Genomic DNA, 25,901 nt, shown 5'->3' on the forward strand with positions numbered 1-25,901 from the left:
TTAAGACTTTTTCTTTTTCTTCCCTCTTCAACAGTTTTTATGTATTCCTCTCCTAAGTGTGTGTGTGTGTGTGTGTGTGTGTGTGTGTGTGTATGTATGTATGTTATGCTCACTTTTCTCATTTATCTTTGACTCTAAGAAACTTTATTTATTTATTTATTTGTAATTTATTTATTAATTAAACACAAATTTTTTGACAAGGTGTTGTGCGGAAGGTGTTGTACAGTTACATAATAGGGCAGTGTGTACATTTCTTGTGATATCTTACACACTGTTTTTCTTTCCCTTCCCTAGGTCAGGTAGACATCTATACAATACACAATGTACCAAGAACATATACAGTAGCCACGTGGCCTATGCCAAAGAAAATTCGCCTAGGGCTTTAAATGTAATGTCGACATTAGACAATGTGTCGACAGTAGTCTTATATGAAAGTACATACCCAGCTTTTGAGCTATTGTATTCCACTGAGAGGTCAATTTTTGACCTTTATATGTTGAGTAGTTGTTTGGTTTTAGTTACATAATGTTGGTTCGCTGCCCCAATCCTGTGGGAAATACCATTTGACAAGCAATTTTTGGTTTCACAGACCTGGTCTCTACTGTCTCTCGTCACCCCCTCTTAACAGTCACATATCAGGGAGATCATGCCCCTTTGTTTTCTGTGTTCTAGGCTTGAAGATACTTTATTTTTATAGACTGGATATTTGACATGGAGTAGATCCATCTGGTTAACTGCAGAGATATTGATGTCTAGACTTGAGTCCATCACTAACCAGAACAGGTTACATTACAGTATGGTTTCTCCTTCCCAGCTTTTAAGACTGAGGGCAGCATTCCCTGCAGTAAGCTGTTACTGAGCATCTCCAGATTGTAATGAACAAACACAGAGTCAGGTTATCTGTTAATGTGAGTTTATTTATGTCAATACATAAGAAAGTAAGGAAGATAAGAAAGTAACCCAGAACCCACAAAGTCCAGACTCATTGTTCAGTAATCAGTAATTTCCCCAGGAACTTAAGAGCAGAGATGATGAATCAACTAGGACTCTAATTTTCTCTGTGGCAGAAGTCATTGCTATTACTTCTGCCAAGTGGCATCATATAGCGACTATGCCAATTGTGGCAGCACTTCCTGCAACTCATTTATTTCCCATCTTTCATATTTGTGGGGCTTGCAGCTTTAAGAGGCGGTCCTAGCCCACCTCTTCTCCAGCCCTGGGGCTGCGTGGCTGCTAGCCCCACCTGCCTTCTTTGGGTCCAGAACTGGGAAGGCGGCTCTAACCAGCCCCACCTCCCGCCTCGGACTGTGTGTGTGCCAAGATGGCCTTGGGTCATGAACCCAGAGGCGGTCCTGTGGGCTGTGAAGTCCGCCCTTAGGGGAAGTTCCATGACATCACCCTTGGTGAACAGCCCAACCAGCCTATCACAGCGCCTAGCTAGCCACTCTACATCCCTCCTCTTCCTGGCATCATTCAGCCAATAAATGTGATTGTCTCTTCTTAGTAAAACAGGAAGACTGCGTGACATTTTCCCCGGAATCGTCTGCATGTCCTGCCTTAAACATAAGGGGGGCTTGGGGTGGGCGGTTTCGCGGCTCTGCCTCTTCTGGATTCGACCCTGTGGGATACGACGCTCACCAAGAATCCCGACACATATTAAGACTGACAGGTTGGGCTAAGCATTTGTGGGTGCATTACTTTTCCTTTAGCCTCCCTGTGGCCCATTATTGAGCTATCAGGTGTCAGATACTGAACACTGGTGTGATCAGTGATGGCCAGTGTAGAGAGCTCATGTGGAAGAAACCATAGTTTGCTGTTCAGGAATTATGTATGGAATCATCTCTCATGACATCAGGAAAACTATAATTCCACTCATGAAATATGAATAACGACATATAGCTTTATTGCTGGAGACACAAATCAGTGACCTTTCCCCACATGGGTCTTTCAAAATGTTCTTTCAATATTGCAATATTTCTGAAGTTATGGCATTTGAATCTTATGTTTGCAGATGTTGCTTTCATAATGTGGACTTCTTTAAGACGTGATCTCTACTTTTGGTAAAAGGAGGTGAAAAATGATTCAAAAAAAGCTCTGATTCATGTGAATAGTGTTGGGTATCTTCTGAGTTGTTTTTAAAAAGTTTCAGTTTTCATTTATTTTATAAAATCAGATGTAATTTCAATTTTTTACTTCTTCATCTTTATTTTTTTTTTGGGGGGGGGTGTTACCAGCTTTTGAATTCAGGGATTCATGCTTGCTAGACAGACAGTCTTTTACCTGAGTTATGACTCCAGCCATTTTTGCTCTTGTGATTTTTTTTTTGAGATAGGGTTTCTCTTTTTGCTTGGCAGCATGGATATCAATTTTTCTATTTAGTTTTCACTGTGACTGATAGGACAAATGCACACCACCATGTCAAGAACTCTTCTGTTGAGATCGGGTTCTCAGGGATTTTTTTCTCTGGATCGCTTCCAATCTTAATCTCCCGTGTGACTGTGATAGTAGGCATGTGCTGCTGTGCCTAGCTGTTGAGGTGGGATCTCAAAAATGGTTTTGCAAGGGCTAGCTTTCAAGTGAAATTTTCCCAATCTGAGTCTCTAATTAATTTCAACTCTATTTTTTTTTTTTTGCCAGTCCTGGGGCTTGGACTCAGGGCCTGAACACTGTCACTGGCTTCTTTTTTTTCTCAAGGCTAACACTCTACCTCTTGAGCCACAGCACCACTTCTGGCTTTTTCTATATATGTGGTGCTGAGGAATTGAAACCAGGGTTTCATGTATGTGAGGCAAGCACTCTACTACTAAGCCATATCCCCAGCCTTACTTTCAACTCTTTAAATCTTGGGAATTTCCATGTTTGATTGAGTAGCTACACAAGGACACTGAATTAGAAGCTAGGGTTGTTTGTGTTTGTGCCTTAGAGATACTTTGAATATTTTATTTCTCAGAAATTTTCATCCATGGCAAACAGTAGAGTTCACAGGGTGTTAAAGATTCAATATGCCTGAGGCCCAAAGAAATAGGTTTGAAGCCCATTTTACAAAAAGAGAATTTTCCCTCTTACTAATTTCTCATATGCAGTAAAAATAAGTTGCAAATAATTGTCACTCTTACAATGGTCTAAATTGGTCCCATTGCACATGATTGTCTTTCATACAACCATTAGTACAATTTAAAAAAGAAATCCATAAAATTGTAGTATTTGGAACCTACTAATCAAATCATATTATTGACTGCTTCAGATTCAAAAAGTCTACATTACCCAGCCTCTGCAAGAGTTTCAAATGACAGATTCAGATTTCTTCTGTATGAATGGACACACATCTTATGCATATGTAACACACATTCCTTGAGAGAAATGTCTTGGTCTCAAATCTACCCAAAATCCTGTGTGGTTTTATACAAGGCACTATTTTATACATCCCAAATTTGTTAACTTCCAAGCAGCCAAATGGGAAGGGAACTTGAGTACTCAGATGGTTTAAATGTCTTTCAAGGTAAGTACTAAACTTCATACTCAAAATAAGTTTATTGGTAACTGGGAATAAAACTCAGAGGTACAGTGTTGGCTTAGTATGTGTGATGCCCTGGGTTTGGTCTTCAGCATAAGCAAAATGAGCTCTCAAACAAAGTTGGTTTGCCAAGAAGACAAGGATGTATTTGATTAAGGATTTCTGCATAGATCTAAGAAAGCATGACAGATAAATACAAGAGGCAGCTGAACTAAGTCTATGTATGCTATTTCTGCCATAGGACCAAGAATGCATACACCATACTCTCCATAATTGTTCCATCAATAAAAATGACCACTTACAGCAGGGCTCAGTGGCTCAAGCCTATAGTCCTAGCTATTAGGAAACAGAGACTGGGACACTGACATTCCAGGCTAGTCGAGGTGTAAAAATGTTTGTGTGACTCCATTTCAAACAATGGATGAGTATAGTGATTCAAGCCTGTCACCCCCAGTGAGTCAGAGGCAGCTCAAGTAGGAAAATGAAAGCCCAGGTTTGCCCAAGCACAAACCACACCCCACGTTGAAAATAACCAAGGCAGTGCTGGGAATATGGCCTAGTGGCAAGAGTGCTTGACTTGTATACATGAAGACCTGGGTTTGATTCCCCAGCACCACATATATAGAAAACGGCCAGAAGTGGTGCTGTGGCTCAAGTGGCAGAGTGCTAGCCTTGAGCAAAAAGAAGCCAGGGATAGTGCTGAAGCCCTGAGTCCAAGGCCCAGGACTGGCAAATAAATAAATAAATAAATAAATAAATAAATAAATAAATAAATAAATAATAAAAAATTACCAAGGCAAAAAAACAATTTGGGGGCATGGATTAAGTGGTACCCACAAGACTGAGGCTTTGAGTTGAATTCCTAGTACCACTAAAAACGATTTGTTGCCCGTTCAAACTCAAGACCTGTGTGCTGTCCCTGAGCTTTTTATTTGCTCAAGTCTAATGCTCTACCATATGAGATCTAGTTTCAGATTTTTGGTGCTTAATTAGGGTCTTTCCTGCCCTGGCTGGCTTTGAACCATACTACTCAGATCTCACCCTCCTGAATAGCTAGGAGTATAGGCATAAGCATCTAGAACCCAGCAATTTTTATATTTTTTTAAACAAACTTGTTAGGAATATCAATCAAGTCAGCATAAAAGGCAATATTTTCATAACTCATTCAAGATGGGAATTCTTTCATATGGAAAATAAAAATAGGTTATGAATTAAAGCTGACTTTAGGGCTCCATTAACATAAATCAACAAGATAACCAGCTGTTTGTTGACATGTCGAAAAGGAAAATATCGAACATGATTTAATTTAGCCAATCTGCCTTGGGTCCAATGTAAATTGCAATAACTTCTCCTCCCAGAGGGTTATACTGTAGTACGTGCTTGGCAAAAACTATAGTGGAAGATTTAAACATTCCTCAATAATATATGTGGTTGTTTTGACTGAATTTGAATGATGAATACTAAAGTGTGTGTGTTTTTTTTTTGCCTCCTGTTATGAGAGTTTGAATCCATCATCTCACAAAAAAGCTTGGCTTTTTTGCTTAGCTAGTGTTCTACCACTTGATCTATGTCTCAAGCTTGTTTCTTTTTGTGGTTATTTTGGAGATCGTGTCTCCTGGACTGTCTTACCTGGGCTGGCTTTGAATCACTGGTTCTCAGTCTCTCCTGAGTAGTTAGGATTACAGGAATGAGCTACTGGCACCCTAAAGCAAGGTGTCTTTTGGGCTGATTATTCTACTGCAAGTAAAGGCAGATTTTTACATTACTTAGATGTTAAAAATAATGGAGTGAGGGGCTGGGCATATGGCCTAGTGGCAAGAGTGCTTGCCTCGTATACATAAGGCCCTAGGTTCAATTCCCCAGCACCACATATACAGAAAATGGCCAGAGGTGGCGCTGTGGCTCAGGTGGCAGAGTGCTAGCGGGAAGAAGCCTGGGACCCTGAGTTCAAGCCCCAGGACTGGCCAAAAAAAAAAAAAAAAAAAAAAAAATGGAGTGAATTTTGGACAAAGAAACACATACAAATGGTCATGCATATGGGGAAAATGTATTTTCTAGGACAGAATTCCTGAGACAGATGGACCTTGGATCTGTTTCTGTGAAAAAAAATTCTTATAGTTTTCTCCTTCTTTTCCCTTGGAATTTGGTTGAGTAAAATTTTCTATGGACAAAAAAATCTCAGAATGTATCTAAGTCACTTGAAAAGATCCTGGTGGTGAATGAGCTCGTTGGTCCCAAATTCATTGAGGCACTTTTAACAAACCACTAACCGCATAAATAAGTATTTTTCAAAGGATTAAGACTAGTAAAGTAAATGTGATTTTATCTATGTCACTGAGAAGCCAATCAGATGTGAGACAAATCACAGCATAGATTCAGAGAAAGTGGTGCCCAGAGCTACATAATGGTCAGTTCCATATGTCCATTTTTCTTACTGAACGTGCTTTGGCTTTTGATTTTGATTTTTATGTTTTGTCAATACTGAGGCTTGAACTCAAGGCCTGGGTGCTATCCCTTAACTTTTTTCACTCAAGGCTGGTGCTCTATCACTTGAGCTATACCATCACTTGGAGATAAGAATTTCAGGGACTTTTCTGCCTAGCCTAGCTTCCAACAACTTCGTAGATCTCAGCCTCCTGTGTAGCTAGGATTACAGGCCCAAACCACCAACATCCAGCTTTGTTTTTACTTTTAAGGATACTGACTTCTTTAATTTTGTATTCCACAGGGCCTTAGGAGTCTATAAATTATCTAAAGATAAGGTTCCTAAGCTGGGTGTTGGTGGCTCACACCTGTAATCTTAGCTACTCGGGAGGCTGAGATCTGAGGATCGAGGTTCAAAGCCAGCCCAGGCAAGAAAGTACATGAGACTCTTATCTCCAATTAACCACCAGAAAACCAGAAGTGGTGCCATGGCTCAAGTGGTCGAGTGCTACTCTTGAACTGAAGAGCTCAGGAACAGCATCCAGACCCAGAGTTCAAGCCCCACAACCAACCAAAAAAAAAAAAAAATAATAAAAGATAAGGTTCCTCTGAAAGGCACAATGCCTATATGCGTCTGATCATTGAAAAATAATACTTACCAAAATCAACTCCAGGAAATGAAAACAAGAGCTCCCCTTCCTTCCTTCCTTCCTTCCTTCCTTCCTTCCTTCCTTCCTTCCTTCCTTCCTTCCTTCCTTCCTTCCTTCCTCCCTCCCTCCCTCCCTCCCTCCCTCCCTCCCTCCCTTCCTTCCTTCCTTCCTTTCTTTTTTGCTTCTTTCTTTCATTTTTTGCTGTTTTTTGTTTTCTTTCCTTTCTGTTCTATTTGTTTATCTTTCTTTAGAAGTGTAAGGGGAGGCTCACAAATGGAGGGGCAAAGGGTACACAAATGCATCAGTGGTACTCACTGGACACTGTTGAAAAGGAACTACACAACTTGTGTGTGGCAACAGGAGGGGAAAAACTGGGAGAGAGCAAGAGGAGAGGTGACATAGTCTTTACCTGATTTATGCAATCACAACCCCTCTGTACTTCACCTTTATAACAACAAATTTTTATAAAAAGATAAGGTTCCTTGAGGACAGTGGGACATCTTTAGTGAGCCTCATTTCTGTGGTTTTCAGGTATCAAAAGCATGTTGCTAAGCTAGTCACTGGTAGCTCACACCTGTAATCCTAGGTATTCAGGAGTCTGAGATTTGAGGATTGTGGTTCAAAGCCAGCTCTGGCAGGAAGTTCATGAGATTATTGTCTCCAGTTAATCATAAAAAAACAAAAGTGGAACTGTGATTCAAGTATCAGAGCACTAGCTTTGAGCATAAATGCTCAGGTTCAGTGCTCAGGCCCTGAGTTCATGCCTCAGAACCAGCGTGTTCACAAAAATACATAGCATGGTGCTTACAGACAGCATAGAAATCTCAAAATCTCTCCTGTAGTTGGTAAACTGTGATTCAGATTTTTAACATGAGAGTGCCCAGTGACAGTGGAATGGTGTTCAGTAACATGGACAGTGATAATGTATGTCAATGATTTGATATTGGAATGATAAAAGTAATGTGGTTTGGGACCAGAGAAGGCTGCACAAAAGCTGTAGTTGCTCATATTTGGGTTTTCAACTGACTGGCTCTTGGTGGCCTGTAGACTCCAGAAGATGTGTTCTGAAAGAGTGAGTCACTATTCAAAATCAAGGCTTGAGCAGAAATAAGGCACTAGATTAGTGTTAGTGCAGAGAAATCCAAAATGTAGTCTCAAATTGTGTTTGATTTGATTTTCTTGTCCCTCCATTTGGAGAATAAATCTTGAACAACAGAAGTTACTCTTCTCCTTATAATTTCTAGGACAGGCAGTTTATAGTTTCACAGAGCATCTGTTTCAGAAATTGTAAGCCACTTAGTGCACTGTGCACTGAGGCCATTTTCCTGGCCTCACTATCATCCTGACAATGCAGTGTGTGTGTGGCTGGACTGAGCAGGGCTCTACAGTTGTTGGTGCCTGGAAAAGAACCTGGGAAACTTTGATGGGGATGCCATGTTGATGGATCACAGAAAAAAATGGTAGTGGTGGTCATTTCATAGAAGATGACATTTTCTTTTTCTTCAGACATGTAACAGATAGTGACAGCACAGGGGCACATCTCCCCAACTCCAATCTACAACTGTCTAAAAGACAACTTAGGAGAAAACGAAGGAACAATCTTAGTTCTTCCACTTAGGTGTCCTTCTCAATCCTGTTTGCTTTTGTTTGTCCAAGGGTCAAGTTAGTAGATTTGTTTGCTCGGTTTTGACTCTGTTCATTTTCTTTTATAAACCATTGCCAAACTCACTTTTACTTGGGTGGTGGACAGGATAACACCCAATTCAAACAAGAAGTTGAGTATATGATAAATATTTAGCCATAACTGATGAAGAATTTCATGGAACATCTCCTAATTAGTCAAAAAGCCATGTTTAAAAATTGCCCCTAAAAAATACAACTCTCTTCCAACTCACTTGATTGACTGGTTGAAATCTCCAGGGAAGTAGTATTTAGAAATAACCAGACAGGAAAGGAGGAGATCACTAAATGGCCAACAATGTCCATTCAACATTATGTGCACCCATTCAGTAATATTCATAGATTTGTTTCACCACCACTTGTTTAGGCATATTCAAAATCTGGAATATTAATGGGTGAGGTTGCTTGCCTTGCTTTGATAAAATGTGTATGTTAGACTTCAAATATAATCCCTAGCACAATGTCTAGTTTTGCATTAACATTATTTATGACAGAAAGACCCAACAGAATATTCTATTAAAATGTCCACAATCCAGACCTTTATCAAAATTTGTAATGTCCTCTATCCTGGTCATCCATGTTTGTGAATGGAAGCTGTGGGTTTATTTTTCTTTCTGGGTTCTAGAGAGAGACCCTGATGTTAATTCTATCAGGATACCACAAAGAATATTTCAAGAAAATGATTATACAGTATAATGCTTAGCATTTATATAGGTTCTTTTGATTTCCAAACAAGTTATAAATATCTCCTACCCACGACAACATCCTTAAGAGGTAGGTGAGTATTACTGTCTCTACATTAGCAATAGAAACCCGAGGACAAGGAGTCACAGACTGTGTTCTGAGCCACAGAGTCAGGTACTACACTGGGCGTGGGCATCCTGGTCAAATCCTTTGGGCTCTGAAGAGGCCATACCCCTCCCTTGTGTAGCAACAGTCTCTATTAATACAGGATTATATATTATATAGATATAAAACAACAACACACAGTGACATAGATCAATAATCCAATATTTCTGTTTCTTAGTAAAATATGTTAAGCACAGTATTTAAATTGCATTTCTCTGAAAAGCATTTGGTATATTAAATAGCAGAAGTTATATTAAATAGCTCTATAAACATTTGCTGGCATACTTTCAACAGCATAATGATCCTAAAGAAATTAAAATTCACTGATGCATAGAAACCTTTTCTTTATAATAAATACCATTAACTAAACAAAATGTGAAGAACTACTTTGTTCTTAAAATGCTGACTTGCTGGATATTAGCAGGTGGCCACTGCATTTTTCTGAGCTTGAGAGAAAGGACACACATTCCTGGCAGTGGTTTTAAAATAACCAGTTCGATTAGGGGAAAATAATTCAGTTGGAAGGTGAAAATTAAAGACTGCCATTTCCATTTTGTATCCATTCTGAGAAATGTGTACATTTTCAAAATGTTATTGTACTTGGAACTAATGTTAAGATGAATATAGGGATGCTGTAAGAACATTTTCTGAGGAGAGAAAATGGTACAAAATAAAACTTCTGGTATTAGAAGACAATGAACAAAGAAACACAAAAGGGCATTTCTTTGGAGTGTTGAAGGCTGGGATGAGAAAGAAGCTTCGTGCTTAGATGACTGGACAGGTTTTGCAGATGATTTACAAATATAAGTACTTGGCTTTATCAGTCTCTTCTGAGGCAAAAATCCTCACCTTTCTCAAAGTCAGCAGTTTTCAGAAAGGTATTAAAGAAAAGAGCTCACCTCATGCTAAGCTTCCGAAGAAACTAACCTGGTGGATCAGCAGAAAAAGTTCTCAAACCAGAAAGGAATAGGAATCAAAGTCTTAAAATTTGTATGCAAACATAAAAATGAACTTCTAAGCAAGATTGACATTCTCTGTCAGAAGTAACAAATACAAAAGTCTTAAATTTAGTGTACATGGTGCCAAGACACAGTTAGCTAGATATTACATGTCATTCATTTTAATAAGTGTGCTTTTTTTCCCCTAAAAAAAGAGAGACATTAAATATTTTCTCTCCCACAGCCCTTAATGCTAAATACAAACCATGGAGCTGCTCTGTCCTCTGTCCACTTATGCCACACACTCAGGGCTGTACCCCACTCTCATTGTAAGCAGCAGCTTTGTGGGAAGGGGGATTGAGTTTGAACATGCTTGAGCAGTTCAGCTGTTTGGTTGGCTGTAAGGTTTTGGCATAAGGTGAGTACCAGTCCCTTTCAAACACATCTTTAAGCTGCTTAATGATGCTTCTGTTGTTCCTCACGTCAGCCTGGTTGATAACGAGCCCCGTGCCAGCATTCTGGGTAAAATCATTCCCAACCCAATCAAAGTTTCCTGCAAATAAACAAAGGAATCACCGTGAATATGTAGGATCCACTGTGAATATCTCCAAGATAATGAAGTACAGAGCAAATTCTATTTTAAGAGCTAGAAAATAAACACTCAGGAATAAAGACAGAGAGGCTGAATTATCATGAGAGGCCCCCGAAAAAATTCAACAAGCTGTACATATGGCAGATTAATATTTGCATATTATTTTGGCATTTTCTTCAGCTTTGCTCAAGTGGAAACTCAAAACAAGGGATCTGTGGCTCATTTTCGTTAAAGTTATTTCTTATTGACATTCACAAGACACATTAAATACAGCAACACTTAAAATATATAGTACATTTAAAAAAATCTGTGAACAATTACTACCTTCTCAAAGACACAACATTGAATTCACAGAAAAGCAAGAGCTGAAGCCAGAGAAGTGTCCGTTCTCAATGCAGTACACAAATGCTCAGTGAGCAGGCTACAAATCATTCCTCAGGCCCATGATCAGAGTATGTGGCCCAGGAATCAAGGATACTGAGGAAAGATCAGGCTCTCAAGATTGACTATTTCATGTTAGATGTGTACATATTTGAGGGCTTTTATACAGTGCTATAAACTGGGTTACTTAACAGAAAGTGAAGGATTAGAGGCATGACACAAGTGGTAGAACTCTTGTCTAGCAAGCATCATAATCCACTGCCACCACAAAGAAAGAAACTAACAAAAGAAATTTATTTCATCACAGTTCTGGAACAAAATCAAGGTGTGTGAAAGATCAATTCCTTCTGAGGACTGAGGGAAGGGTGTGTTCCAAGCCCCTGTCCTTGGCTTTGGGATGGCCATTTTCTCTCCATGTCTCTTCATATTGTCTTCCTGCTACATACACCACTGTCTAAATGTCCCCTTCTTAAAGGACATCAGTCTTATTAGACTAGTGTCCACCTAATGACCTCTTTTTAGCTCGATTATCTCTGTAAATCTTTATCTCCAAATAAGGTCATACTCTGTGGTACTGAGATTAAGGACTTTAACATATGAATTTTTCCAGACCATAACTCAATCAAGTAGGGAACTAGAATCTGCTACAGAAGAGGCTAAGAAAATCTGTGTCATTAATGTGTAGTTCTCTTCAAGATGAGGGCAAATCAAAGGGCTTGGAAACCCAAAATTCCAACATAAATCTCTTGTTTTGGTATTCTATGAGAGGGTTCCATCAATATAAAGCTTTTCTTTAAGGAGGGTATGGTATTTATTTCTTTGCTCTCTTTGTCCTTCATTTCATGCATATTTATTGGGTATCTAGTCTACTAGGTCCTGTGTTAGGAGCCAAGAATATAAAATTGAAAGTGACCCACCTTCAAGGAGCTCAGGAGGGAAACATAACTTCTAGAACAGCAAGTATGTAATAATACAAGAGAATTATCTCCACGATGCTATGAGCACGAGAGAAGCATTTCTAACCTTGGTTAGATGTATCAGGAAATACGGAGAGACAAAATTTAAGTAGGACAAGAGAGAGCCAGACCCCAAAGGGAGATGACCTCTGTGGAACAGGGAAGTAGTTAGAGACTTGGAACATTAACAGGAAGAGGGCACATGCTAGGGAGTCAGACAGAGAAGCTACCATTTATTAGCATTATTATAAAGAGCTCACTCAAAGTAGAAAGCACGATACTTGCATTTCCATATTATTTCATATCATTGTTAGAACTTAGCTCTACTTTACATATGAGAAGTGACAGGCCCAAAGAGGTAAATCTATTTCCTGATGTTTTATGGCTAATTGGTCTAACCACATATCACCTCTGAATTATTCTCAATGAAAATATTAGGCCAAGTCAAAATTGACATGAATTAGTTTATTAGTGATCACAAGCCAGGTCTGATCTGACTAGCTTTATTTCCTTTGGTTAAAAGCCAGGTCTTGAGTTGCAAGGGAAGGAGGGAAAAAATGAGGAAGGAGGTAACAAGTATAACAAGAAATGTATAGGTATTCATTTTGTTAATTATATAACTGTAATCCCTCAGTACATCATCTTGACAATAAAAAAATAAAGCCATGGACAAAAAAAAAAGCCAGGTCTATAAAAGGATCTAGAACCTTAGTCATTCTGGGGCTTTCTTCTACTCCTGCTGGGGCATCATGTCTCATTAGATAAATGAGGTGTGGAGATCCCGGTTCTTTGAGCATCCTTTACCTAAAGATCTGGCCAACTATGGCAAAAGCTGCTGCAGGAAAGGTCACTGTGGTTTTATCCTTTGGTCCCTGCTCTGTTCTCAGGAGCTGCCACATATATCAACTCCCTTTTCCTTGTTCCCTCCCTCTCTCTCCCTAGAATATCAGAAGGTGACTCCATTCCCAGGATGTCATCAGTGGCTTTATGACTGACATGTCTTTAGAGGAATTTTTCTCCTGTAAGTGATCAATTATCATTGGAAGAATTTTTCTGCTGTAAGTGATCAATTATCATTCAGTTTATAAATTAGCTATGTTATAGCATTTTCTGCCATATATATTTTTTCCCCGCATATGATATTGGCAATACTGCCTTTCTGCCCACATGCTCTCAGACACAGCCATGTTCTGAGACCAGGCAAGTGCAGGCTTGGCTAATGCAGGCATACAACATCACTTGTTCATTCTGTAAGCAAACGGCTCCTGTGGATGGATGACATGCATGGAATTTTGAAGACACTACAATCTCATCTCTGCTGCCACATGCAATGCTAAGTGCTGGCATGGTACCAAGGACAGTAAAGCACAATTTTATTACATTATCTCAGTCAGTATCCAATACATTCATGTATGGTGATGAACTAATTCCATTGTACTAGTAAGGAATTTTGTTTTTTGTTGGTACTAGGATTTAAAGTAAAGGCCTTGTGTTGGCTAAGCAGGTACTGTAACATGTGAGCCACACCTTCAGCTCCTCTTGTTTTGGTTAATTTTTGGATAGAGTTTCACACTTTTGTCTTGGGTGAGCCTTAGATTGTGATACTTTTATGTACAGCTTCAGTGTAGCTGAGATCATGGGCATGTGTCACCATGCTTGGACCCTGGTGAGGAAATTAAGTCACCAAAAGATTAGGAAATACATTTAAGGAAAGAGTAAAAAACAAAACAAAAACAAAAACAAAGGATTAAAGTCATGTCTACCTCACATCCTACACTTACCTCTATTCCATGTCACTTCTGATCCTAACAAAAGGCAAGGCACTGCACATCTCGCACTGAATTATGACCTCAGCCTAAAGTCAGGCCTCACAGCTACACTGCAATTTCTGCCTTGAGCATTTGTACTGCACTCTTTTGGAAGGAAACATACATAGAAATACATTGTGGGACAACATGAAGAGAAGCCAGGGGGAGGACATGCAGTAAATAGGAAGCTTTTCTGTGAATCTAAGCTTTTCTCCTTCCATGCAGTGGAGGGAATCATGATCCAGCATCTTTACTGATACTGAGAAGCTGTAATTAGGCTCTACTGGGGGATGGCAGCTTCAGGAAGTTTTCACAGTGTGGTTTATGTTTTCCTATTTCTCATTCCTTGATGCTCTGGCTGACCTTCAAGTTAATTTCTTTAGTAATTCTTTTTTTCCCCCCAAATTGAGATGATCTTGAACCTATTCCTTTTCAAAACTATCATTTCAGCTTCTAAAACACACTCTGTGGCTCAGAATTACAGTAGTCAGGATTACAACGTTGCTGTAAGGAATATAATGCTGAGGTATAGAAGCACACATCTGGGCAGGTAGATGAGCCTCTGAGTACTTTTTGAATACCTTCAAATAACCTCCTGTCTCCTTGACAGCCCTCCAATACTTCCAGACAGGTTTGCAGAGCTTGAATCAAACATACTCTAGAGAATCCACAATTAGACCAACGACATTGTTTGCAGATTCTTCTGTAAGTCTTGTGAAAACTTAATGGAACTGTAATTGCATGCAAGGTCCTGTTGTAGATTTTTCTTAATTCTACATTCTAACCAAGTACCCAAGTGATGAGTTAACAGATTTCAGAACTTGCTGATGATTACTTAAATCACTAGGGAATTTTATCTCTTGGTGTTCCTTGGGTATTTGTATTCTACTGCTCTGCTTCATTCTAGGAAATGAGTATTTTGATAAAATGTATATAAAATGAAATCATTTAAAAGTGCCCTGTCTCAGGGAAAAGAGGAAGAGGAATTGTTAAGGATCTAAGTAAATGAGAACAGATATTTATGGGGGCTATTCACATGTGTCCTCATTGAATTCTCAGACTTCTATCTAAGGTGGATCCTTTTGTCCCATTCCTCAGACAAGGACACATAGGTTTACATGTAGTATGTGACTTGCAGCTATTTTCCATCTTGAAGGTGTCAGTGCTAGCATTCAAATACAGGTTAACTGATTTTTTTTTTTTTGCCAGTCTTGGGGCTTGAACTCAGGGCCTGAGCTTCTATTTTTGCTCAAGGCTAGCACTCTACCACTTGAGCCACAGCACCACTTCTGGCTTTTTTCTATACATGTGGTGCTGAGGAATCAAACCCAGGGCTTCATGTATGCGAGGCGAGTGCTCTACCACTGGGCTATATCCCCAGCCAGGTTAACTGATTCTAAAGCACTTACTTCATCAAAAGGACATTTGTCTCTCAGTTGAGCCACTTTGGGAGTGGTGAAAGTTAGTTTATAAATTATCAACAATTGGGGATGCATCCTAGTTTTGTTCTGCTCTTCAGTTATACTATAACTGAATATGCCAAATATTCATATTTGGGCCTTTAAATCCACTTTAAAGTTTGATCCATTCATGGGTCTCCAGATAATTGAGGCCAAAATACCTGTTATTTTGTTAAACACTTTTTAAAAATATTGTTTATTTGTTAATTTATTGTCAAAGTGATGTACAGACGGGTTAGAGTTTCATACTTTGAATTTGTTTTCCTCAATTGATGAAAAAGCAGTTGATTTCAGTATTTGCAATAGCTATACTCTGGAGAAAGTCCAGATATCCTACATTTGATAAATGGATGAAGAAATTGTAGCAAACGTGTGTGTGTGTGTGTGTGTGTGTGTGTGCGCATGTACATACACACAGTCAGTATTATTTGGCAATAAAGAAAAATAAAATGTCATTTGCAGGTAAATGGATGGAAATCCATTGTATTGAGTGAAATAAGCCAAGATCAGAAGAAAATATAACATGTATTTCCTCTCTGTTTCTCAGTCTCTCTCTCTCTCTTTCTCTGATATCATGGTGAAACTCCTATAAAAATTAAAATGCAAAAAAGAATATTAGGAAGATGAAATATGTCTTGTCTGAGGTGTAGATCCTAATAGGAGAGGGGGGGGACACATGAACGAAGAGGAAAAGGAATGGCAAATACAAGTAAAAATAGTTCGTGTGTGTGTGTGTGTGTGTGTGTGTGTGTGTGTTTGAAAATGCAGCAAGGAGACATGATAGTTTGTAGGGAAGGGAAGGAGGGAAAACTGTGAAGTAAGGAATTATGATAAAAATGTATGATAAAATAGTCTTGATAAAATAAAACCCATTGTACAACTAATTGATGCTAATAAAATGGTTGGGGAGGGGGGCTGGGAAGATGGCCTAGTGACAAGAGTGCTTGCCTCGTATACATCAAGCCCTTGGTTTGATTCCTCAGTACCACATATATAGAAAAGGCCAGAAGCAGCGCTGTGGCTCAAGTTGGCAGAGTGCTATCCTTGAGCAAAAAGAAGCCAGGGACAGTGCTCAGGCTGAGCTCAAGCCCCAGGACTGGCAAAAAAAAAAAAAAAAAAAAAAAAAAAGGAAAAAGGTTGGGGAAAGGATTATAAGAACATAATAGAGAGGGTGAATGTTATTGCAAGGAAACTCACTTGTACTATTAATTTATGCTAATAAAATAGTCAAATGAAGAAGAGTAAGCTTGGTGCTGGTGGCTGTTCCTGTAATCCTAGCTATTCAGGAGTCTGAGATCTGAGGATTGTGGTTCGAAGCTGACCCAGCAGGAAAGTTTGTGAGACTCTTACCTTAATAAACTAGTCGAAAAAGCTAGAAGTGGTGCTGTGGCTTGAGTGGTAGAATGCTAGCTTTGACCAAAATAAGCTCAGGCACGGTGCTCAGGCCTAGAGTTCAAGCCCAGGACTGGCAAAAACCAAAAAGAAGAGTAACATTTCATTTTATTACCCATAATATGATAAATATGAGAAAAAGTCTAAATAATCATCTTGAATCTTTAAAACAATAAGCACACAAAATGCTCATAATCTAGAACAATCAGAATGACATACATTTTAAGATTATGTCAATGCTCTATTTTAATGAAATTATGTCATCACTAGTAAAAATGAAAAGATCTTCGCAGTGAACCAAGGTTGGTACTCTTCTTCTAGCCATGGTAGGGCCTGTGTGGCCGGAGGTAGTTTCTCCCTAGTACCTAGATGGCTGAATTACCTCATGTCCTACAGCCTATATATCCTCACTACTAAGTTTGGGTGACTGGCACTGCACTCTTCTGTTGGCAACTCTGTGCTGGTATTGGAGTTTGAAATTAGGGCCAAGCTGCTGTCCCTTAGCTTATATATTCAAAACCGGTGCTCTACCATTTGAGCCACATATCTACTTCAGGCCTTTTGGTGATTAATTGGAGATAAGTGTCTCATAGACTTTCCAGCTTGCCAAAATTGGCTTAGTACGGCAATCCTCAGATCCCAAGCCTCCTGAAGAGCTAGAATTAGAGGAGTAAGCTACAAGTGATTTTTTTTTTTTTTTTGGTTGGTAATGGGGCTTGAACTCTGGGTCTGGGTGCTGTCCCTGAGCTCTTCAGCTCAAAGCTAGCACCATACCACTTGAGCCGCAGCAGCACTTATTGTTTTCTGGTAGTTGATTGGAGATAAGAGTCTCACAGACTTTCCTGCCTGGTCTGGCTTTGAACTGTGATCCTCAGATCTCAGCCTCCTGCATAGCTAGGATTACAGGCGTGAGGCACTGGCACCCGTCTACAGGTAATTTTTTTTTTTTTTTTTTTGCCAGTCCTGGGGCTTGAACTAGGTCTGATCACTGTTCCTGGCTTCTTTTTGCTCGGATAGCATGCTACCACTTGATCCACAGCACCACTTCTGGTTTTTTCTATATATATGTGATGCTGAGGAATCGAACCCAGGGCCTCAAGTATATAAAGGCAAACACTCTACCACTAGGCCATATTCCCAGCCCCAAGTAATTTTTGATTTATTTACTGAACTTAGGAAAATAGTAATTGATATGAATTCCTACACTCGGAGATATGTTTTTTTTTTCTTTTCTTTTTTCTTATTTATTGTCAAAGTGATGTACACAGAGGTTACAGTTTCATACATTAGGTATTGGATACATTTCTTGTACTCTTTGTTACCTCCTCCTTCATTACCCCTCCCCCTTTTTTTTCTTTCCTGCTGTGAAACTCCTTTCATCTGTGCAGTGTCATATCCATTCTGTTATTTGTGGATCATGTTCCTTCTTTCTAGAGTGACACCAACTTTACTTGGGAGGGTTCCAGTAGACAGGTGACTGTGGACTAGTATACATCATGGAAAATTACAATAGATTTGATATGTTAGGAAAGAATTCTGCTAGTAGGATGGTTTCTCTATATAGATAGCAACAGCAACAATAATGACAATCACAGCTAATAATTGTGCATTATTTATGTGCCAGGTACTTTGTGTTTATTGTCTCTTTTAAACTTCACTTAATGAAGTAGAAAATTTTATATAAGAGAAAACAGAGGTTTGGGAGGTCAGGTAAGCTGTCCAAGGTTAGGCATTTAGAAAATGGCAGGAGGGGTTTGCTATCCAGAAAACCTAAGTTCTGGTGTGGAATGTCCCCAGTACTTGTCTCTCTGGCACCCATGACAGGCTGTCTTGTCTTGTGTGTTTTTTTTTTTTTTTGGTCAGGAGAATAAGCTGCAGATCTCTTTGCCTTGTCCCTCAGGTTCCCTGACCCATGTGGGTCCCTGTCGCCACCCATGGCCCCTCAGGCACTACCTCCTCTACATTGGGCTCTATTGAGCTCAACCGGATCCCCACTGCATGGTGGCTCTGAGTCTTGTCACCTACCAATATAAACTGCTCCGTCTGTTACCATGTACTTGTTTCGGTTTAATTTAGGAAAGGTGTGATTCTTTTGTTCTTTTGTTGCGCACGCATTCTCTCTTTCCAGATCAAAAAATTTCTGTAAGACAGAAAGAAAAAGAATCAGGTGCGCTGAGAATGTTTTCAGTCTTTTCCAGGGCACAAAGGAATGTATTATCCAAATATCAACAATAGACCTCATATTGAGTTATTAAAAGGGTACTCTTGTCACTTTGTATAGAGGAAGCTATTTTTGTTCTCAAATGTATATAGGCAATAAGAAAGAAAATTAGCGTGCTTAACTGGCTCTATAATTAACACTTTTAAGCTACAAAATGAACACAAAATTCCTTGTTTCAACAGGGTGAGGGCCAGAAGGTTGTTTAATTCTCATTGTCTTATTCAGCAGGGTGTACTGGCATTTAGAGTATGCCTCAGGGTGCTTTCTGTCAAGCATGCCAATGAATAGAATGAATATTCTTATATGGTGCACACATCACAGCAATGACTAGCTGATTCAACTGGGGATTTGCAAAGGTTAAAAGAGATTTTTGCTACAGGAACAAATATTTTCTATTTAAACATCTAAGTCTACAAGCTCTTTTAGCAGAAAAAAAAGTCAACTCAATCGATTCAGGGTTTGAAGATGAGTCAAATCATGACCATTTGCTACTCCTGTCACCAAAACATGAATTTTGACTTTCAAATTTACTGTAGCATCAAAAGCTCAAAAGTTCTGCCAAGGCCAAGATGGAAGGACTAGAAGAATGGGGGCAGACAGTAAGAACAGCAAGACTTACATCTTTGGGGTCTCTTTGGAAATGTTGATGAAGCTTTGACTATGAGCTCATGGGACATGGAGGGCTGGGCTCACAAGAGACACCCATGAAGGGTAAAGGTCTCCTCCAAAGTGGAAAACAAACATTTTCAGAATGGGAGGAATTCTTTCTAGAATGTCTTTTAGTGATGGAATTTTATGTGTTAAAAGAAAAGAGGCAGAAATAAAAATGACATAATTCTTAGAAAAGAATATATCCTTTATCCTTTCAAAGCTATGAAGAGTTCAAATTCGTTTTGGGGAGAGAATGAGAGTTGGTCTACCTCTGTGTTACATCGAAGGGAATGGGTGAGCTTGTGATCACTAAGTTTTTTTTCCAGCCATGGAAACTCTCTTCTGAGCTTTTGTAACCACCTGTGCTACACATATCAACATCTACCATTCCACAGCATACAGGGACATTTCTCACAAGTTAGATTACCATAGTTATGGGCCATGCTGCTTGCTTCATCTTTTTTTTTTTCTTTTCTTTATTTGCCAGTCCTGGGCCTTGGACTCCGGGCCTGAGCACTGTCCCTGGCTTCATTTTGCTCAAGGTTAGCACTCTGTCACTTGAGCCACAGCATCACTTCTGGCCGTTTTCTATGTATGTCTTGCTGGGGAATTGAACCCAGGGCTTCATGTATATGAGGCAAGCACTCTTTCCACTAGGTCATATTCCCAGCCTCTACATCAAATTTCCTCAGTTCCTCTCTTTTTCAGTCTGTAGATTTGTGGACTCTTCAAACTGACTTAATAACCTGTAAATTATCTTTGAACATAGTTATATATTCACAAAGTTTTGTGATTCCTTAGACTGCCATCACTCAATCATAACCAGAAGTCACCTCTCTCATATATTCTATAGACAGTTCCACATACTGGATTCTTTCCTTCCTTCCTTCCTTCTTTCACTTCCACCCTCCCACTAAAAGAAAGTTTTGCAGAATCAAGATGGTTTTGTAAAGGAATAAGATATACATCTTAAACTAAGTCAAAATAGAGCGACAGTTTGAGGTTTAGTGAGAGCAGACTCCTTTGCTCTAATTATATACCATAGTTAAAATATGGAACCAATCCAGATGCTTCTCAGTAGATGAATGGATCAACAAAATGTTGTACATATACACAATGGAATTCTATGATTCTATTAGAAAGAATGACATTACTCCATCCATAAGGAAATGAGAAGACTTGGGGAAAAAATCATACTAAGGTGAAGTGATCCAGACCCAAAGAAACATAGACTGTATGGTTTGCCTCAATGGTAATAATTAGTACATGTGTAGGATAGTCCTAGTAGATGATCAGAGTAGCTCAATGACTGTGTACATATGATCATATAATAGGATGCTATGTGAAATGAAATCCAAGTTATGGAAATAAATGGTTTATCATTGTTGTTATTTTTAATGAACCATGGGAAATTATTTCTTTCTTCTTTTGTTTATCTTCCCTATGGTTTATCCCCTGTTGTCACTGTATTTGATTTTGGTACCCTGGGTATTGTATATATGTTTATCTGAGTTAGGGAAGGGAAAGGGAATATCAAAATCGTGAGACAAAGGATAAAAGGTGAACCAATGCATCATCAATACTCACATGACAATATGTTGGAAATTAACTGTACAACTTGGGGTAGTGGGCTGGGGAGGAGGGAAGATGGGAGAAAAATGAGGAGGCAGGTAACAAGATTGACAAGAAATATGCTCACTACCTTACATATGCAACTGTGACCCCTCTGTAGATCACCTTGACAAGAAAATTAAATTAAAAAGAAAAAATGATCTTTTGCTCTAGAATGTCCACAGCAGGCTCAAGGAGGAGAAACAGCTTTGTCGAAGACATTCATATGACAGTAGAAATCAGACCTAATTCACCCGCATTCTTAGATACCTTACTATGCTGTAAGAGACAGCAAAGATGTTCCAAAAATGTTTTATTAGTGTATTAAAATGTAAAATCTTGTGAGCTGCAGTTTCTCTCATGAGCTGCTTTAGGACACAAATCTATCAGAATGGGGATGAGCATGCACCTTCAGAGAGAGAGTGTCTTGCCTAAGTGCTTGGCAAACAAGGCCTATAAGCTCTGCTGGGCCCCTGAAGACAATCTGGGCACAGGTTCCAATGTCCATTTGCCTTGGAAAAGCTCACTCTAATCATCTGCGCTTTGGATCCATAAGCTCGGCTCGTCTTGACACTTAGACATGAATGGGATCTGTTTTATAAAAATGTTCAGAAATGAGCCATTAATGTTGTTTTACTCATAATTGTGACCATCTGTGTTCACAAAGATGAGGCTAAGTCTCTCTTGCCTTCTAGTGGAATAATGGCTAAGAGGATGCTTGGCTCATTGCATCCCCTGTCCTGTTTCAGTATTGAGATATTAAAGATCAGCATCATCCAGGAGGCTTTGCATTGAGACTGATATTGCGGCTCCGGTGTCGTCCTGTGTCTCTGACTGCTGCAACAACCACAGCTCCATCGTCTAGAAGAGGGTCTGCCATAGAGTCGAATCACTGCACACACTTGCCAAATGCACAGGGCCTGGGAAAAGCTGAGACCTAAGGTTAGAGATGACTATTCAGGTGAAGCATGGACAGGATGTTGTATGCAGAGGGCATAGCATGTACAGAGATCCTGAGGGGAGGAGGAAGAAGGCTGAGCTAGAAAGTGAGCACGTGGAAGTATCACCTAATCTGCCTATTGCCTTCTTCAGGGTATTCAGGAACAGATGAGAATGTGGTCTAATGGACCCAGGCAACCACTAAGAGGGCATTGGAACTGGAAAGATGTGTTGGTACATGTTCCGATATCCTCTGAGCCAGGAAGAATAGAATCGGTGAATGAAGCAGATCATACAAAATGGAGAGGTTACAAGAAAAACGTGTGTTTGGAGAGGGCTGGTCTGTGAAACAGAGGCTCTACTATCCTTGTCTTGTGTGTGGCTATTGTAAAAATAATAAACAACTATGTTTGAAGTATTTTCACTACCATGATGCTATCCTGTTTCTTATCAGAAGCTCTCAGTATAGGTCGCTTGCAGCAAATGGAATAAACACTTCCTATTTACACAGTCAGCAAAATACTTACAACTTTCAAACTGCAGTTGGCTATTTCGGTGCAGATAGCTTTAAGAGATGAAATGAAGTTGAAGGTAAGGGGGTCGGTTTCCTTCCAGAAACTTATAAGGAGTCGGACTTTAACGCTTCGCAAAACTAAAGCTTCTCGTATTTTCCCATCCAAATCTGGCCAGTAAGTCCTACAAAAGTAATATTAATATAGACAAAAAATGAAGAAAACCAGTTGTTTTGTTTTTGCCTGAGACTGGGACTCTACTTGACACATTGGCTAGCACTCTACTAACTGAGCCACAACTCCAATACTGAAGAAAATAGTTTTAAAAAGAAATTTATTAGATGACAGCAATCATCTCTATTACTGTGATCATTTACTCTACAACATAGAAACAACCTTGTAGGATATATTAAGGGGGAAAAAAACATAACCTTTTAGTGTTAGGTACCAAGAAACCAAACTCTCTTGTGGGATGTGTTCTTATCTTATCAATGGTCTCCTGACCTAGGGGACAGGCAGTGTGGCTGAGGACCACCATAGGACCCCCCCACACTGCCTCCAACACTCACTACCTGTGCCTCAAAGAGGAGCCCATCTAGGAGCCATGAGTACTCCATTTGTTTACTCCAATCTCTCTTCTATGCTCCTTATGCCCAAACTATTTTTTGTTGTTGTTGGAGGTGGTTGTGGGGCTTGAACTCTGGGCCTGGGCACTGTCCCTGAGCTCTTCAGCTCAAGGCTAGTGCTCTACCACTTGAGCCACAGTGCCACTTTGGGTTTTCTGTTGGTTAATTGGAGAAAAGTCTCATGGACTTTCCTGGCCAGGCTGACTTTGAACTGTGACCCTCAGATCTCAGCTTCCTGAGTAGCTAGGATTACAGATATGAGCCACCAGTGCCCGGCCCAAACTATTCTTTAGCATCATCTCTTGACAGCTCCTCAACCTCTCACCTCTGGGCTGGACACCTGCAATCAGGCCAACAGTTTCTTTTACAACTTCAACCTTTTCAATCTCTTCTCTCTATCCTTAACCCTGTGCCTCAACTACATTCTTGCCTTCTCAACACATAGTTGGGTGTGGCGGTTCACTGTTATCCTAGCTTTATGCCAGGCTGAGGACTAGAAGACTGTGATTTGAGGCCAACCCAGGCAGAGAAGTTCTGAGTCTCCATCCCAGTGGAAGCAACTGGGTGGTGGATTGCACTTGTCATCCTAATTGCAAAGGAAAGCCTAAAATAGATAGATCAAGGTCCACCTAGCCAGGAGTGATGGGTGATCTCAGTAATAGAGTAAAAGAATTGGTTGTGTGGCTTATAGACAGAGCACTAGTCTAGCAAGTGCCCTGAGTTTAAACCCTAATACCTCTTTGTAAGAAAGCAGCTCCTCAGAGTCACAAGATTCCCCAATAGTGATTCCCCCTCCCCGCCATGCCAGCTCCTAGTCCCAACTCTCTTGCCAGTTTTATCTCTCACCACTTACACTGGAATCCATGAGAAGGAGATGCATGGTAAATTGCCAGCACACACAGCCTAGGCACAATGGAAGAGTGTGCTCTTTCTGAATAACCTGATAACATTCCAGTGCCTATTCTGGTCTCTGCTGTGGAAACCAGTTTAGTTCCTGGTCTGAGAACCTGGGTTCTAATTAGACTGGAATGGAACCTGCCAGCTTTCTTTTCATCTGATCTCATGCTCATGCTGTGATTTTTCCTTGAAAATTCCTCCTCCTACCATTTTCTGCCTCATTGATGAGTATTTAAAAATATCCAGGTCATACCTCTTCCCATGAGCTTCATAGCTGCATTCTAAGAGCACTTTTTCTGTAATGATCTGTACACACACCTGTTGTTTTACTCACACCACTGTGTTCTATCTACTTTGTGTTCCTCTGCTCCTTTCAGACAGAGCTGCTGGGGGTGGGGGGGGTGGGGGACGACCACATCCTCCTCATGCTTTAATCATAAATAGCACATACAAATATGTAAATGCTCAGTAAGTATTTGTAGAATTGATACATAAATGAAAGACGTTGATACAGTTGTTGCCTCCTCCTTTATCATGGGAGATATATCCTCAGTGGGCACCTAGGACGCTGTGATAGTAGCAAAAGCTAAATGTACACACACACACACACACACACACACACACACACACACACGATAAAGTTTAATTCACAAATTAGCCTAATAAGACAAGTGATAATACTAATAATAATAGAACATTATAGCAATAAACTGCAGTAAGGTATTTAAAATTTACAAATAGTTTATAGCTAGAATTTTCCATTGTATTTTTCACACTGTATTTTCTTTGTGGGTAACTGAAACCTAGAAAAGCAGAACTGCAGGAAGGGAAGACTTTTGATCAACAAAGACAAACAAGACTGTGTCTTAACTAGTCCTCTACAGAGTTTCCCATTTTGGTCTGAAAGATGCTCTTCACATGACTGAAGATGTAAAGTCATGGAAAAACCTAATACTGAGACCTGAATCATTAAATGACTGCTTAAAGAAAGAGAGCTTGCTTGCCAAAGCAGGCACAAGTGATATTAGACTTCTGTTTTCTATTTTTTCCCCCCTATGGTGCTGGGGAGTTGAAACCAAGGGTTTCATGCATGTTTGCCCAGCACTGTATCACTGACCTGCATTCTCAACCAGGGTTCTGACTTTTTTTTTTTGTCAGTAGTGGGGCTTGAGCTCAGTTTGGGTGCTGTCCCAGATCTTCAGCTCAATGCTACCACTCTACCACTTGAGCCACAGTGCCACTTGCAGTTTCTTTCTTTCTTTTTTCAAAAATAATTATTTATTGTCAAAGTGATGTACAGAGGAGTTACAGTTTCATACGTAAGGCAGTGGGTACATTTCTTGTACAATTTGTTACCTCCTTCCTCATTTCCCCCTTCCATCTCCCCCTTTCCCTCTCCCCCCATGAGTTGTTCAGTTGGTTTACACCAAATTGTTTTGTAAGTATTGCTTTTGGAGTCATTTGTCTTTTTATCCTTTATCTCTCGATTTTGATATTCTCTTTCCCTTCCCTAGTTCTAATACCAGTATTGTGGTGGTTAATTGGAGATAAGAATCTCACAGACTCTTCTGCCTGGGCTGGCTTTGAACAACAATCCTCAGATCTCAGCCTCCTGAGTAGCTAAAATTATAGACACAAGCCACTGGTGCTTAGAAACTTTCAAATAACTTTTAAAGTGAGATCTACCCATCTTTTGCTCTGAATTGCTCTCCCATCCACAAGGTAAACTGCTGAGTAATGTGAACAATAAGACTCTAAGCCCTGACAGTGGAAGCCATCAGAAGGAGATGCATGGTGGGT

General features: G+C 39.8%; 1 protein-coding gene across 1 annotated transcript in view; it reads right to left on the bottom strand.

Moving 5' to 3' along the window:
* Positions 1–9,384: 9,384 nt before the first annotated feature.
* Positions 9,385–25,901, bottom strand: part of Pld5 (phospholipase D family member 5) — a 377,182-nt gene continuing 360,665 nt past the window's right edge. The window contains exons 8-10 of the mRNA XM_048357325.1: positions 22,594–22,762; positions 18,670–18,784; positions 9,385–10,608 (exon numbers count right to left, since the gene is read on the bottom strand). Coding sequence (XP_048213282.1) covers positions 10,361–10,608; positions 18,670–18,784; positions 22,594–22,762 — 532 coding nt within the window. The 3' untranslated portion in view covers positions 9,385–10,360. The remainder of the gene's footprint in view (positions 10,609–18,669; positions 18,785–22,593; positions 22,763–25,901) is intronic.

Source organism: Perognathus longimembris, chromosome 11 (assembly GCF_023159225.1).
Source record: "Perognathus longimembris pacificus isolate PPM17 chromosome 11, ASM2315922v1, whole genome shotgun sequence".
Classification (NCBI taxonomy): Eukaryota; Metazoa; Chordata; class Mammalia; order Rodentia; family Heteromyidae; genus Perognathus; species Perognathus longimembris.